The 16,997-nt window shown below is 47.9% G+C and overlaps 1 protein-coding gene across 2 annotated transcripts; it reads left to right on the top strand.

Moving 5' to 3' along the window:
• The first annotated feature begins 5,422 nt into the window (after positions 1-5,422).
• C6H10orf143 (chromosome 6 C10orf143 homolog) lies at positions 5,423-11,884 on the top strand. 2 transcript variants are annotated; one of them, XM_069020291.1, is made up of 4 exons: positions 5,423-5,510; positions 8,418-8,558; positions 8,684-8,749; positions 10,691-11,884. In XM_069020291.1, the coding sequence occupies exons 1-4, from the start codon at positions 5,442-5,444 to the stop codon at positions 10,718-10,720; spliced, it is 306 nt and encodes a 101-aa protein (XP_068876392.1). In that variant the 5' UTR covers positions 5,423-5,441; the 3' UTR covers positions 10,721-11,884. The 2 variants fall into 2 exon arrangements, with proteins under 2 accessions (XP_068876392.1, XP_068876393.1); XM_069020292.1 differs by lacking the exon at positions 5,423-5,510 and adding an exon at positions 7,025-7,612.
• Positions 11,885-16,997: the final 5,113 nt, after the last annotated feature.

Genomic DNA, 16,997 nt, shown 5'->3' with positions numbered 1-16,997 from the left:
GGGCTGGGCGTGTTCCAATGGTCCCAGCCCAAGGGCAGGATAACAAAGCTTGGGAGGAGGATTCCCACTGATTCCCACTGGTGGTGGGCACGGGGAATGCAGGATTTACAGGCCACAAGGACATACGGCACAACTGCCAGGATAAGGAAGAACCTGATAAAGAGAACTGGCCGACTGTGCTGGATCAGCTCCCACTGGGAAAGAAGGAAATCCAGAAGGAGCAGATGGCGACCGAAACCAAGAAACCCGCGACCCAAAAGCAGAGGAACACTGGGAGCCAGCCTGAGAAGCAAGAGAACCATTAAGGAGAAGACAGAACGCTAATGAATCAGGGAGCTGTGTCGCTTGCAGCCAGTGAACCTTAGCGCCTTGGTTTGGTCAGTGTGTAAACAGTGACAAGTTCTGGAGTCTGCGCTGGCTTTGGGATCTGCCACCCAGTCCCCCCTGTGTGCAGAGCTGGAAATAAATCCCATAACTCTGTGTGGGGATCGGGCTCCTTCACACTGGGAAAAGAACCTGTTTGGGGTAACACTGCCAGGGATCCAGGGGCAGCCCCAGCTGCTCTGGGCACCCTGTGCCAGGGCCTGCCCACCCTGCCAGGGAACAATTCCTGCCCAATCTCCCATCCAGCCCTGCCCTCTGGCACTGGGAAGCCATTCCCTGTGTCCTGTCCCTCCATGCCTTGTCCCCAGTCCCTCTCCAGCTCTCCTGGAGCCCCTTTAGGCCCTGCAAGGGGCTCTGAGCTCTCCCTGGAGCCTTCTCCTCTCCAGGCTGAACATTCCCAGCTCTCCCAGCCTGGCTCCAGAGCACTTCTGGAGCTTGTCCAGGTCCCCTTGGATGTCATCCCGTCCTTCAGAGTGGGCACTGCACCCCCAGCCTGGTGTCACCTGCCGAGGTGCCAGCGGTGCCTCAATCCCCTCGTGTGTCCTCAGTGTCACTGGTCCCAGTACAGCCCCTGGGGGACCCCACTGGTCACTGATGTCCATCAGCTCTCGGAGCCATTGACCCTCTGGAACTTCAGGCTGCTGCTCAGGATGACAAATTCCCGTTTTCCTTTGTGTTTGCCAGGATATTCCATGAAAAAGAACCTGAGGTGTTGTCAAGGTGAAATGAGATTCTCACTCCTGGAGCTCGCTGCCCATAAATCTGGAACCAGGATTACCCCGGTGCTGGGAATGGCAGTGTGGATAAGAACAATATATATATAAACAATATTTTTATTTTGGTCTGTCCAATAATCCTCCTGATGCAGAAAGAGACAAAAAATTAATCCAAAACACTCTGATCTCTGTGCTGATAAAAAGATGGTCATGAAACAGCCTGAAATTTTACTGTTCAGATAAATTTCATGTACAATTTTGACACATTAATCAATGATGTTTTATCTGAATTCTCAAAAAGCAAATTAATGCAAAATAAGATATTAACATCTCCATTTATTGTCTTTTCCTATAGACTAAAACACTTCTGAAGAAAACAAAGAAAAAGATATAAAACTATCCATTTTCCATAAACATTCTAGTTGATATAAATTGTGTGAGTGGAGAAAATAAAGTCTAATTCTGGTTTTTTCTCTGACATTTTAACCTGACAGAAACCCAGTGGAATAATCAGAAATTCCAGCCTTTAGGAAAAGCATATTTGGGGTTTTATCCCCTGTTTAGCTGAATTTTGGAGCTTTTAAAAATTATTGTTCCTCTCTCACAAAGCGAGGAAAAACCGTGGGTTTTTCCCCCCATAAGATATTTGTTTTGAAGAAAATAATTTTGTTTCAATCCTGAATTCTTGTGTTACCAATGAGCCCCACAGCTTATTGCCAATTACCAATTGCCAATTATTATTACCAACTGCCCAGTTTTATTTTATATTCCAGCTCGTTATCAAATGAAATCCCACACGGAACAACATGGGAAACACCTGGCTGGGAGGAGCGGACACTGAGCTGTGCCTTTAGTGAGGGAATTCCACAAAAAAATCTATTTTCCAGTGGGAAATCCTTTTGCCTTTGGAGTTCCCCACCAGATGCATCCTTGCTGTGGACATCCCCACTGTATTAAAGCCAGGCTTCCATGGAAAAGGCTGGAATTCCTGCTGCTGCAGACGGATTCACTCTTGGGTTCGGGGTTTTCTTGCTGTGTTTCGGTGCCATTCCTGATGAGTTCCCAACAAATGGAGCTGGATTTTGGCTGTGGAGGAATTCAGCAGAGGGAATCCCAAGGGTCTGGCTCCAGGTATTATGGGATGGAGGGCTGAGCCCCTCCATGCTGTCGGCCAAGGCTCAGTGCCATGGCTCTGTGCTGGGAATGAGGCGTGGGACAGATGGAATCCCTGGAAATAAATCTCTGCCTTCCGTGGCCGATGTCAACTCCAGCTCTGCCCCATAAATCAAACCCTCAGCCTTGAAAGAGGTTCAGGAGACCTTTTCCAGGTTCCTTGGGAAGGGAGAGACGAGGATTGCTGTTCCAAATGGATAGGCCCACGGAGACGTGCGAGAGCTAAATCTGCCTCCCATCCGGCCGTATTTCTGGGATCCCATATGGAGCCTTGGCAGGAGCGTCCCAGGGAAGCTTCAAGGACTCGGGATTGAACAGGCAGTGGGACAAATTAACCTGGCACGTGCCAGGTGATCCCCTGCTCACCTGGAGCTCCAAGGAGGTGGATGTGGAGCCCAGATCGGGGTGAAAAACCCCTGAGGGAAGAGGCTGGGTGGGTGCTGCTGACTGCTCCCAAATCCCACAGCCATTTTCCAGTGGGTTTGCCAAAGAATCCTGTGGTGCCTTTACATGTGCTAATTCCCACCTTTTAGTGCCCAGCTGGAGGACTGAAAGCACACTCCCTATGGACACAGGGTTAGTTTGTTACATGCCAGCTGGGAATTCCCTGAAATATCAATGTTTTAACCTAATTCCTGTTCTAGCCAGTCCCTGATCCCACAATTTCATGCGTGGCAGAAAAGTTACTTGTGCTTAGTGCTGTTAATATTATAGACAAAGACAGAACAGGAAAGAGACTGGAATTGCAGTTGGAAGTAGCTGGAAGTTGCTGAGTATTCAGGATATATCCAAGCTCTGTTTTGACCCAGAAACAGTATGTATTGCAGTGTAAAATAAAAAAATAATAACTTCAGAATACACCAAGCAAGCTTTTTCTTATGTGGCTATGTCCTTTTTTATTCTGATATTATTATTCTGGTATCAAAGTAGAATTGATATGAAATTAAATAATATAAATATTAATTAAATAATATAAATATTAATTAAATTTAAAAACAAAATGAAGAAAATTAATTAATTAATTTTTTAAAAAAATTAGTGAAGAGCAGTGGGAAAGGGTTCTGGCAGGTCACCAGTTTTCCTGAGCTGTACACATGGAATAGAACAAAATATTGGTGAGTTTTACTGGGAAAACATGGAAATATGGATATTTTCCTCTGCAAAAACAGTAAAATGGACGGCCTGGGTGAAATTCTAAAGACCTCATTCAGCTTTGGTCCCAAAAAAGGGAACAAACAGGTTTGTAATTGTAATTAATGTTGTAAATCCCAAGGCTGACTCCCAGCACTCAGCAAGGAGTGCCAGGGAATGTGGGGAAGCTGTGAGGAGTTTGTGGCTCCTAAATCTGTTTATTCAGGGTAAACAGAACACAGGCAGACAAGTTTTATTCTGTGGGGGTGGCCAAACTCTGGAGGAGGGTGTGGGATCTCCATCCTTGGAAGAGGAGTTTCCCCTTGGGACACAATCCTGCTTCAGCAAGGGCTTGGGCTTGAGCGTCTCAAGAGGTTCCTTCCAACCCAAATAATTCTGGGAAGTTATGCTCCTTTTAAATCACCTGCAACTCTGTGAAATGAGGGAGTTAACAGCAGAGAAAGGATGCAGAAAAAGGGGGAAAAAGCTGAGAGGAGAATGAGACTTGGGAGTCCTCACTTTCTCGGGATACAAAACCAAAGCTAAAAATGGGATTTTGGGGTGGTACAAAGGAATTTCTCTGCAAATCCAGGGCAAAATATGTCAGATAAAAATTAGGAAAGTCCAGTTGATGGCCTGGAGGGCAACAAGCTCCCTCTGCCAGCCAGAGCACATCCCTGTTCCCATCCTGGCGAGGGTCAGGGCTCACCTGGAGAAGACAAAGTGCATCCCTTGAACTGGGAATCTGGAGGTGTATCCACGTCAACATCAGCCAGGCGCACAGCTGGCACCTGCAGGACGGGATCCCCTGCCGTGGGCTGGCACACTGACATGGATGTGGCACAAAATGCCTGGGGTTTGTAGTGCATCCCGCCGCTCTAACCGGGAATATGTGCTGGGAAGCGTTCCACAGAGCTGTTCTGGCAGGACACATAAGCAGGCTCTGGGGTGGAATTGGAAGGTGGCTTGGAAATAATTAAATAAATCTGATTTGATGTGACTGGGTTTGGGTTTGGTTCCAGCTCTGCAGTGACTTGGGATGTTCTGCAAACTGGATTACCCGGATTTTGGTTATTCTGCTATCAGGCATGGCAAGTGCTAAATGGAAAAATCAAAACCAGAAGAATCTGTGGATTATCTTTTGTGATACACCCTCGGGCCCAGGGAATGTGACAGAGCATCTCTTGGAAGTACAACTGGATCCCAAACGAAGAGTAAGCTCCAGAAGGAACGAATGCCAGGAACAATCCGTGTTCTCCCCTGCGAAAGTGCTTGGTGCAGCAAAGCTGGGAAGACCAGCAGTGTTTTATTAGAGAGGGATGGAGCTTCTCCCCTGTGAAGAAAGGCTGGGATAGTTGGGATTGTTCAGCCTGGAGAAGGATCTGGGGTGACCTCATTGTGACCTTCTAGTGTGTGAAGGAGATGAGAAGAGCTGGAGAGGGACTGGGGACAAGGCATGGAGGGACAGGACACAGGGAATGGCTTCCCAGTGCCAGAGGGCAGGGATGGATGGGATATTGGGAAGGAATTGTTCCCTGGGAGGGTGGGCAGGCCCTGGCACAGGGTGCCCAGAGCAGCTGGGGCTGCCCCTGGATCCCTGGCAGTGCCCAAGGCCAGGCTGGACATTGGGGCTGGGAGCAGCCTGGGACAGTGGGAGGTGTCCCTGCCCATGGCAGGGGTGGCACTGGGTGGGCTTTGAGGTCCTTTCCAAGTGTGGGTATTCCACGATCCAGGCGGGGCCGGGCTCAGCGCTGCGCGATGGATGCGGAGAGGCTGCGATGCCCCCGTGGGTCCGCGTCCGAACCGGGGCCGGATTCCCAGGCGGATCCAGGGGGCGGGTCCCGGTTCTAGGGGCGGTCCTGGGGCGGTGCCGGGGGCGGATCCGGGGTGGATCCCGTTCTAGGGGCGGTCCTGGGGCGGTGCCGGAGGCAGATCCCGGTTCTGGGGGAGGTCCCGGGGCGGTCCCAGGGCGGATCCGGGGCGGGTCCCGTTCCAGGGGCGGTCCTGGGGCGGTGCCGGGGCGGTGCCGGTGCCGCCATGGCCGCGGTGCCCGTGCGGGGCCGGCGCGGGGCGCTCGGGCCGGGGGGAGCCGGGGAGCCGGAATGTGTGAGTCGGGAACGGGAACGGGAACGGGAACGGGAACGGGAGTGGGAACGGGAGTGGGAACGGGAACGGGAACCGGAACCGGGCAGGGCTGGGTCCCCTCGCCCCCCGGGCCGTGTCGCGACTGTCGCGGGTGGTGCCGGCTCGGGAGCGCCGGGAGCGGGCACGGCCGGGGCGGGGATTGAGCTCAACAGGCTTTGGGGTTTTTCTTTTTTTCCCCCCATTTTTTCCATCGTTTCTTTTTCCGCATGTTCTCTCCCTCGTTTTCTTTTTCCCTGTTTTCCTTTTTATTTTTTTATTTCTTTATTCCTTTTCCTTTTGCATTTTTCGTTTCCCCCATTTTTCTTTTTCTTTTTCCTTCATTCCTTTTTAATTTCCTTTCCTTTCCTTTCCTTTCCTTTCCTTTCCTTTCCTTTCCTTTCCTTTCCTTTCCTTTCCTTTCCTTTCCTTTCCTTTCCTTTCCTTTCCTTTCCTTTCCTCCCCTTATTTTTCTTTTCCCTTTCTTCTTTCCTTTTTTCCCCTATTAATTCCTTTTTTCTTTTTTTATTTTTTTTTCTTTTTTTCTGGCTGAAACCCATTTTACCAGGCAGCCTCTCTAATTCCATCTATTTCTGCTCTCCTGGCTCCAAGATGACGGAGAGGAATCAGAATCCCGGACTGGTTTGGGTTGGAAAGTTGGATTTTAAGGCATTTGGATTTTGAGGAGAATCAGATTTTCAAGGCCAGAGCTCCCAGTGTGTCTTGGTTTGGATTGATCTTCAGGCAGAGTTTCCATGTGGATCTGCATGGATCTCACGCTCCCTCTGCTTTCCCAAACAGAGCCATCTTTCCAGAGGGAGCAGGGCCCTAAAAGCAAGGAGCAACTCCACAGGGCCATCATTCCATGGGGAATCCAAGGAAAGCTGGGCTGTATGGAGACCTGTGTTAGACCTGTGGGACAGGGCTGATGGAGCCCCAAACAGGAGGCAGCCTGGCTTTAAAAACGGGGTAAAAAAGCAGAAACTGCATGACAAGAACATATTAAACTCGAGGGAAATCTTTAAAATTTTACCAGAAATACCCCAACAAAAAACCAGAACTTTTCCTCCAGCTCCTTCCTCTGGCATTCGGGTTGGTTGGTGAGTGGAGCTGGGTTTTGCAGCAGTGTGATTTCATCTGTGAGGTCTTTATCCTGTCAGCATTGGTGAAAATAAGTGGGATTTTCCAGGATTTCGCAGCTGGACAAGAAAGTGAGAGTGACTTCCCTGCAGAGGGATCTGTTTCCTGCCTGTTGCTGGTCTCCAGCTCATTTCCCGGCTAGATGGAGCAGATCATTCCCTAAGGAAAGCAATCCCTGCTTGCCTTTGGAACAGGGAGCTCAGTGATCCTTATCAGCCACAGGCTCCCGGGATCCCGCACGATGTTCCCTGCACAGGCAGGGTTGATGCACTGATTGCTTCTTCCCTAAGAGACAATTCCAGAGACTGAACTCTTCCTGGAGCAAGGAGCTCTCCCAGGTTGCCTTGGCATTGGTGTGATGAGTTTGTGTCCTCTATGTGCTGAGTTCCTGACACTGATGCCAAGGATGCCAAGCACCTTAAATTCCCCAAAACAATACCTGGAGTTTCTTTTTAATCAGCCAAATTCCTTCTGATGTGTGGCATCCAGTCATTTTTCCCTGTTCCCCCTCATCTCATGCATCTTCCTGGTTTTCTGCGGCCCCACTTTGCCGTTCCCTGGAATGAAGGAGGAGTTCTCCAGCAGCAAAGGCAGGAGGATGTTTTCCCAGGGGAGGCAGTCTCTCCTTGGAGGGCCTCCTCAGACCTTTATCCCATTATTCCCTTCCTTACTACAATACCTATTTCACTTTTGGATTCCCTTCCCATCCTGATATCCTGCCTTCCTTCCTGGTGATCCCATCTCAGCTGTTTCCCACCAAGATTCCTGGTGTATTGATCCATTTTTGGTTCTTCATAACTTACTCCAACTTTAAATTTAGTTTCTGTGCTTCAGTACTCTGTTAGTCCTGTGCCAGCACATATTTTTCCTGGGAAATCACGTGCTAGAGAAAGAGATGGAATATTGGGATTCCTTAAACAAAGTTTGTTTGGGAAAAAATGTCCCAGGTGTGTGTGTCTCTTTGGGATTCAGACCCTAAATCTGTGTCAGTTTTGTAATTCCCATTATTGTGTTAATTTGCTGCTGCAATTCCAAGGAGCCCTGGGATTTGGGTCATCCTCCCTTCCATGGGCAGTCACAAGCCAGGGATCTTTTTCTGGAGGTTTCCAGTCATTGTTTTCCATGGATTTGCAGCTTAACCTTCCCAGTTCCCAACGTGGTGCTCAGAGCAGTATTTCTGGGAATCCCTGGTCTTGTGAGGGATCACCCAGCACTGTGAGGACTCAGCTCAGCCCTTTGGTTCCCAGGATATCCAAACATCACTCGGTCCTGGGCAGAGCTCAGGGCAGAGCTTCAGCGGTGGGATGTGAGTGGATTATGTAGCACTGGAAAGCTGGGAAGAGCTGCCAGTGTCCAGGGAAAGGTACAAAACCCTTCTCAAAGGATGTTCCCATCCTGCCTGACTTGGCTGCAGGCTTCCCCTTCTGTTTCCTGGCTGTAATGACTCGTTCCACACAACTCCCCTGCTCTGCTCCTTTGCTAAGCACCATCCCAACTCCTGCTCTAATGGAGGCTGAAGGATGCCTTTTCCCAGTGGGAATTTATGGAACTGAGGCACAGAGAGGTGTGAGATAAAGAATTCCCTGCTCTCCCAGCGTGAGGTGCAGTGGGAAATCCAAAATCTTGGGGTCCTGCCCTAATGCCTCATTGTTCACTTGGTGTTCTTCCCAATGGATGTGAGATCCTTGGGAGGAAAATGCTGAAAATTTGGGCCCTGTGCATCAATGTAAATATTGCTTTTGGTGCTTCCAGAAGCGGGTGTGCAGACTGATGGACACCATCCCACGGGAGGCTGGTACCCAGCTCATGGATTGTGCCATGGATCTGGATTCCAGGCAGAAATTCCTCCCTGACTCTGCTCCCTGGGCTGCAAAGACAAAGCAGAATTCCATGGTAAGTTCCCACTGTCCACGTGTTTGTTACAAGATCACTTTTGAAATACATTTTATAATATAGCTGCAGATAATTGCCCTCTTTTTTTATTTTTTGATGGATTTGTGTCTGGCTTTGTTCCTCAGATTTTGGAAAATCATGGGAGCAAAGGCACTTCCCAGCCATGTCCAAGATGTGTTGCTGGAGAATCTGTAAGTGTGGCAATTTGCTTTTTGGGACAAAAAAGACTGGGACTTGTTCTTCAGAATTAGATCATAAACCATAAAATTAACACCCCCCACAATTGCATTGCTCAGGAATAAAGCATGGAAATTTGTAAAAAAGGAGATGGATGTAGCATTTCAGCAGAGCACAAATTAATGTTTCCAGCAGCAGCTGGAAAATCTGGAGACTCTCAACACATTTTTCACAATTTCCCTCTAAAAAGCAGAATTTGGGAAGTAACTGAAGCAAACAATAACACAACACTTCCTATACTCCAATTTTAGTTGTCCTTGATACACTGGATCATAACAAAATACTCAGGAATTGCCTTCTATCTCCTATTTTTTTTTCTGTAATTGGATATTTCCTTTTAAAGGAGTAACTACAGCCCGAAAATATTGCTCCTTCCAGAGCCACAGTGAGAAGAGGTGTGAGGAAATGCTGGATGTTCATAGCAAAATCTCTGATTTATGGAACTAAAGGCAAAGTTTCCATCAGGAGCTGTGGCTGAACAGACATTGATTGTGTTAATTAATTTTGGTCATCTTTAAAGTGGGAACCAGACCCAGGGCTGACTGTGGGAATATGGAAACCACTCTGTGTGGGTCACCAGTTGGAATTTCCCACACATCTCTTCTGCGGAACATCTCAGGGATTAAAACCCAAAAAAGAAAGGAATATTGGGGGATTAAATCCCAAACTGGCACAGGAGGAAGTTCTGTAGCATTCCAAAATTACAGGGACAGCAGAGTTCGTAAAATTCTTCTGTGTCAGTGACCACTTCATGTGGAGTTATCAAGACTGAGTACAAATATCACCACTCCAAATAATAACGGAATAAAATAACACCATTTCAGCCTGACGGGTTTTTAACGGGTCTGATCATGAGCTGGAGATAAAAACTGCAGGAGGCACCATTCACCTCTTCCAGAACATTTATCTGTGGAAGGTTGGGACTGTTTGGGACCTGTTCTTGTCACCTTTAAATGCTTTTCAGTGGCAGCTGGAAGGAACAAGGAAAACAACTGGAATCTCAAAGATTTTTCGTACTTTGAGTGCTCAGTGCTTTTAATACAGAAACTCAGGGTAGGACAACAAAAATCTGGAGGCCTTGTAGAGCTTCTCACTAAACTTCTTCCTTAGTTTCGGATTGTGGAGTTGAAATAGAAAATGCTTTGCTCAAATCAAGTTTTTCAATTTGTTTTTGATTTTAAATATGTTTCTGCCTGGCTTTCATTGTGGTCTCTTCAGACAAGCAATTATTTTGGCCAGGAATGTAACAGATAATAAGAAGAAATACATTTGGTAGGAGTTATAATAGTAAACTATCTTCTTAAAATAATAAGAGTATGGAAGAAGGAATAATCAAGTGGTGTTAATTAGAGGGAAACCGGGTTGGATTTGGGGCAGGAAGAACATCACCATCACTGGGGAGATTTTTCTGTTACCTGATAATTTAAGGATTTTTTTGGTTCTAAAAGTATTACTGAGAGTTCTTTAAACAGAGACAGCAAATAGAAAATGAATATAAAACCAGACAAAAATATAAATAAACAATATAAATAGAGAAAATAGATATAAACAAATGCAGACTCGAGTTTAAAATAAAAGTGCCACCCAAAGGGTAAATTCCTGTTCTATCCTTAAAACCTTTAAACATTTAATGGGAGAAGAAGGTGTTCAAGAATGATGCTAAAATTGTCTCAGTTGTGTTCTCTAGGGGTCTGTTTTAACTTCATGTGCAAAGCTAATTTCATCATTCAGTCATGGTCAAATCAGTCTCTTTATATCCAGGTTTTTTAGGTGTCCACTAATCCCTGGAGAAAAAAAAAAAAAGGAATATTTGTGGTGATACTTAGCAATTTAAAATAAAATTTGAAAATGAAGACTGAGCTCCTTTGTAGTGACCTGGAATTTTGTCATTGCAGGGCCACTTCAGCCACATCCTGGGCTTCTAGAGCTGGAGAGGAGGCCGAGGAGCAGCTCTGCTTTCCTGCTGCAATCCTGAGGATGCAGCTGGGTCCTGGATCCTGCACTGCCCTGCCTGGCTCAGCACAGCCCCACTGCCCTGGTGCCACTCAGGGCACAATTATCTGCAATTTTACATCTGCTCAAAAGGCTCCTGCTCCTCGGGTAGCTCAGGATTTGTCTAAAAGGGACAAGAAATGGTTGGTTTAATTTTTAGGTAGCTCAGGATTTGTTTAAAAAGGACAAGAAAAGGCTGATTTATTGTTTTAGACTGGCTCAGTTGAGCTGGCCTTGGGCCCAGGCTTCACCTGGGACTGGGCCAGAGGTTGTGTTGATTCCAAAGGTTTTCCCAACAGTCCTGATTCCCTTGGAATGTGCTCCTTTGGAAAATGCTCCTTGTACAGGGCCACAGGCAGGAATGGGAGGACACAAATTTTAGTTTTTTAAGTGGCTTTGCAGCTGTGAAGGCCAGGAAAAATCCCATTGAAGCTTACATTTAAATCCCAAAAAAATCTGTTTAAAAAGGCTTGACCTCATCATCCAGCAGGCTTTTATTGGCACAAATCTAATGACAGGTTAATTAACCTCTTAAAGGTTAATTTTGAGGGTTATCAGGCTGCGAAATCCTCAGGCAAAGGATTTTTGCAGTCCTAGAATCCTTCCCGTGCTGTGTGTGGAGTTGCAGTTAGCACTGAGTTGAGCTTTTATAAATCAGCCAGGCTGGAAACAAATTCGAGTTCAATTGTCTGCTCCAAGGAAGGCTTTTAATAGTGATATTTTTTTAAATAGATATGTTTGTACTTTATTTTGGGATTTTCCAGGATCATAAAGCTGGCACAGGCTGGGACAGTGAATATTCCTTTAAAGCAGATTTGTGTCAAATCTGCAGTGGAACCACAGAATTATTTTTGTATGCCTTGCAGCACTCTGAAATTTTGTTTTCTTGAAAAAAGTTATAATCTTTCTACTTCCTACTGCTGGGGTTTGTACACAGAATAAGCAGAGTGATGCTTTATTTACCTGTACATAGACAGAAAGGCCCCTGGCCTGGTTTTAATTCAGGTTAAAAGGATCTAATTGTTATTTTTAACTTTGTATTTTGTAAATTGTTCCTTACAAAAGCAGAAGCATTAAACACCACTTGGGCTGCAGCATGGAATTGTCTGGTTGTGTTATTCCTTGAGTGATTTCTGAGGACACTGAGGAATAAAGGTAAATCAAACCTCTGAGAGGATAAGAAGGATATTATTTATGTCATGTAAAATCTTTGTAGTAGGTTTAGTTGCGTAATTTGATGGTAATTACAGGTCCATTTGGCATCTTGACTCCCAAAAAAAGATGGTAAATCAAAATATTGGGATAAGTGGGGTTTAAAGGCAACCTGGATCTGACAAGCCAAGACTTACATGTTGAAATGAATACAGTTAATATATTTAAATTTATTTTTGTTTATTTTAAATATTATAATTTATTGAGTAGATTTAAAATCCGTGGTGTTTATGTCTAAATTAGTTGCTTAAAACCTCAGCAGCTCTCCTGGGAGCGTGATGTGATACCCTGTGTTAGCAGATTCGTAGTCACATAAATAACTCTGGGTTTGCCTTGATTACTGCCTCTAATTATCAAATTAACACTCACACTGGGCATCTTCTCCCACATCAAGCTTCCACTCAGGATCCCTGGTGTCCACACAGAGCTGGACTTGGTGCTGTGAGCAGGACTGGGGATGGAGCTTTGACCAGGGTGACTTTTCCTGAGAATTAAACTGCACAGGCAGAGTTTGGAGCCTTTGGCAGCAGCTGTTCCTTCTCTCCCACCTTTCCCAGAGGTGACAAGTGGCTTGGCCGGGGATCCATCGGCCTCCTCAACCCCAGGGACATCAGGACTCAGCCATTGCTCTCCCTTCCTGAGTTGTTCCCAGCTCCAGGAAGCAAGAAAAGCATTGGCCACAATGTTTAAAAGCACAGAAAAATAAAAAATCCCAGAAAGACCCAGCAGAGTCACAGAATTGTTGAGGTTGGAAAAGCTCTCAGACCATGGAGTCCAACCATCCCAGCAGTGCCAAGGCCACCACTGCCCCATGTCCCCAGGTGCCACATCCACAGGGCTGTTAAATCCCTCCAGGAATGGGGACTCCACCCCTGCCCTGGGCAGCTCTGCCAGGGCTGGGCAGCCCTTTCCAGGAAGGAATTTCCCCAATATCCACCCTGAGCCTCCCCTGGCACAGCTTGAGGCTGTTTCTTGTCACAGGATCCCAGACTGGTTTGGGTTGGAGGGACCCCAAAGCCCACCCAGTGCCACCCCTGCCATGGCAGGGACACCTCCCACTGTGCCAGGCTGCTCCCAGCCCCAATGTCCAGCCTGGCCTTGGGCACTGCCAGGGATCCAGGGGCAGCCCCAGCTGCTCTGGGCACCCTGTGCCAGGGCCTGCCCACCCTCCCAGGGAACAATTCCTTCCCAATCTCCCATCCAGCCCTGCCCTCTGGCACTGGGAAGCCATTCCCTGGGTCCTGTCCCTCCAGCCCTTGTCCCCAGTCCCTCTCCAGCCTTCTCCCACGCCTGGAGCTCGTTGTGCTTGGCTCTGATGTTCCAATCTGTGCTCCTGACCCGGAGTTTCCAAGCCCAGCTCCCAGAGCAGTTCCTCTCCTGGCGCTCCATCCCACGGGACGTGGGATCAGCACATCTTCCATCCATGGGGCTCTTCCTTACCCTCAGGATGGGCTGGATCAGCTCCCACGGCCTCCCTGTGGTGCTGCTGGCTCTGTGGAGGCAGGTGGGGGATGTTTGTGTGTGATTATGGTGTTGTTACTGCAACAATCCCGAAATCGCCGCGTGATATTTGCTTGCAACACAGGGTGTCATTCATGAGTTATACATAAATGGCAGCTTTACATATTTAAAAGGAACACGGACTGCTTCATATCTGAAGTATGGTTCCCAGGGGAGAACACCACCATTTGATCTATTTTTGATTAAAATGTAAAAATTAAAAATTAAATCAAATGGTAGTCGAATTCCTCAGGGAAAACATACTTCAGTTATGAAGTATTCCCCACAGTAACCTTGAGAATCTTACAGCTGTATTGTCTCATCTGTAGGTGGTCTTTTTATGTCTCACATAATTAAAATGAATTGCTGTTAGAGAACCCCTACTACTGCATACAGATTTATGAACCTGGAGGCACCTCCACTCCCAGAAAAACAGGGACAGCCCTGGCTCCCTCTGCAGCTGTGCCGTGGCCAGGCAGCTTCTGGGAATCTGGGATTTGCTGGGAGTCTGGGCTTTAGTGGGGAGTGGTCCTTTCCCTGCCTTCAAAGGGTGAGCAGGGAGCGGGCTGTAAGGCAAGGCTGCATCCCCAGGAAAGAGTGGGGTCTGAGGAATGGGATGGGCAGGATCACTGAGGTTGGAAAAGCCCTCCCAGCCCATGGAGTCCAGCCTGTGACTGTTCCATCCCCACCCTGTCCCCAGCCCAGAGCCCTGAGTGCCACCTCCAGGAATTCCCTGGACACCTCCAGGGATGGGCACTCCAAACCTCCCTGGGCAGCCCCTGCCAAGGCCTGAGCACCCTTTCCATGGGGAAATTCCTGCTGCTGTCCACCCTGAGCCTCCCCTGGCCCAGCCTGAGGCCGTTCCCTCTCCTCCTGTCCCTGTTCCCTGGGAGCAGAGCCCGACCCCCCCGGCTGCCCCCTCCTGTCAGGGACTTGTGCAGAGCCACAAGGTCCCCCCTGAGCCTCCTTTGCTCCAGGCTGAGCCCCTTTCCAGCTCCCTCAGCCGCTCCTGGGGCTCCAGCCCCTTCCCAGCTCCGTTCCCTGCCCTGGACATGCTCCAGCCCCTCCAGGGCTCTCCTGGAGTGAGGATCCAGCGCTGGACTCAGCCCTCGAGGTCCCTGTGGTGGCACAGGGGACAATCCCTGCCCTGGTCCTGCTGCCACAGGACTCAGTGTCTCAAATATCCAAGGAGCCCTCACTGCACTAAGCAATGGCTAAATGTCACCAGAACACGATTGTGAAATTGGATTTCCTAGGAAAATGTGCTCTACACAGTCTAATGCAACTTATTTCTAGCAAGCTGCTTTATCAGGCTGCCTTGGAATATGGGAATGTATATTTGATAAGATTAGAGAATCGTGGGGATCAGGAAAAATAAGACTCTAGACTTTGCATTCCCATTTTCACCCAGCTGAAGGACAAACATGTCATTTATTTTGTGTTTGGTTGTGGTTCTCGTAGTCCTGTTAATGCACCCACAGCAGTGGCTTGTGACTGTGCATCCTGCTCAAGCTGTGACTAAAACTTCCCTAACAACATTTCCGTAAAAAAGAAGGGTATAGAAGCGAAATGCTGGGATTTATAGAGAAAAGAAAACAATTCTAGCAATAAAAGTATCAAGTCTAAGAGTTGCACAGTGCCTTGCAGAAGCATTTTGTAATAAGCAGCAGGAGCGTTCAAATTTCAGTGTAATACTTGAAAGAAAATGTCTCTGATCTTTGAGTTTCTTTGGAGAGGGGAGTTTTTAATGTATAATCAGACTAAAATCCTCCTCTAATTGCACAGTGAGAGGCCTGTGAAGTTTCAGGAAGGCTGCAGATGGAACACAGACCTACAGAAGCAGGAAGGTTTTTCCTGATCTATGGAGCCAGCGCTGTGAAATGAGCCTGAGGTTTCCCCAGGTGCAGATTCCACGTGGGATCTCTCTCCACCAGCTGTGTTGTCACCTCGTGCTGGCCACTGATGGTTCTGGGCAGGCACCATGGTCACTGATTAATCAAATCGTATCAGGACTTGAACACCCACTTCCTGTTGTACTTCCCTCCCCTTTCCAGTTGTTCCAAATCCAGCCGTGCTCAAAACTCCATCCAGCTCATTAGGAAGCTTTTCCCCCTCAAACCATTAATATTTTCCTCTTAATTACATGGAATCCCAGAATGGTTTGGGTTGGAAGGGACCCCAAAGCCCATCCAGTGCCACCCCTGCCATGGCAGGGACACCTCCCACTGTCCCAGGCTGCTCCCAGCCCCAATGTCCAGCCTGGCCTTGGGCACTGCCAGGGATCCAGGGACAGCCACAGCTTGAATCCTAATTTGTGAATTAGCCCTTAATTAATAAAGAGATGTCAACACACCTCTCCCTTTGTCAGTGGTGCCCTAAGCCAGGCTTGTCCATGCCCTGGGAATAACAAGACACAAGTGGAATGTGAATATTCCATTACAACCCCTCAGCAGGGCAGAGCACAGCTAAAATCACACAGCTGAGATCTTCCCTGAGCCTCCCAGATCCCCTTCCAAGTCCTCCCTCTGCTCATGAACACCTTCCTGAGCACCAGCCTTCACCCCCACCACCCTCATCTTCACGGGCACAAGGAGAGGGGCAGGAATCCATCTCCGATCCCTCAGCACTCACTACACACACAGGGCGCCGGTTTGTTTGAGTCTTGAACGTAAAAAAGCCTTTAAATAAAAGTTAAGTTCTCTGAACTCAGCACCTCCAGCTGGAAAATCCCAGCAAGTGCCAGATGCTTCAGTCCCTGACTCAGTAGCTCAGCAAGGAAAGAGCCTGGGAAGCTTTTAAAATATGCATTTCTGAGCAAAGCCGAGAAGGAAAAGAATTCTAAGTAATTTTTAGAAGAGTCTGTAAGGAAAGGGAAATAGCTGGCTTGAGTTCTTTGATGAAGAGAGGCTATTGCACTAAAGATTGGATAATTTAGGGTAGTTAGTAAATAACTTTCCGTGTTTTCTGTCTGGATTTATGGCTGGGGTTACATTACTTGTGCTGAGCACCCTGTTGAAGTCGTTCCAGTTCTGGTAAAAGCTGAGTCACAAAATCCTGCCCTGTCCAGGCTTTGCTTTCTCAGTCCCTGTGAGCAGCAAATCACCTCCCCAGACCGGGGCAGTTACTTTAGGGAAGGGGAGAGAAGTTTTCCTCTGTCATTTCTCGACCCCAGTGTTGCTGTCTGTGCTGAAGAGCAGCGGGGTGGGTCGGGTTTAGTGCCAGCTCTTACAGCAAGGAATTTGGGGGTCTTATTGTTCCTACTTGGGATGAGGGAATGCTCCTGGAGCAGCCTTTGGATTAAGGACTTGATTTCCTTGGGGGGGATCCTCCTGAGCCCTTGGTGCCCACTGAGGGCCTTGTCTGCACACCAGGCTTGGAATAAAATCCTGGAATGGTTTGGGTGGAAGGGACCTCAAAGCTCATCCCGATCCACCCCTGCCATGGCAGGGACACCTCCCACTGTCCCAGGCTGCTCCCAGCCCCAATGTCCAGCCTGGC

The sequence above is a fragment of the Aphelocoma coerulescens genome, chromosome 6 (assembly GCF_041296385.1).
Source record: "Aphelocoma coerulescens isolate FSJ_1873_10779 chromosome 6, UR_Acoe_1.0, whole genome shotgun sequence".
NCBI lineage: Eukaryota > Metazoa > Chordata > Aves > Passeriformes > Corvidae > Aphelocoma > Aphelocoma coerulescens.
This window is presented reverse-complemented; position numbering and strand designations above follow the sequence as displayed.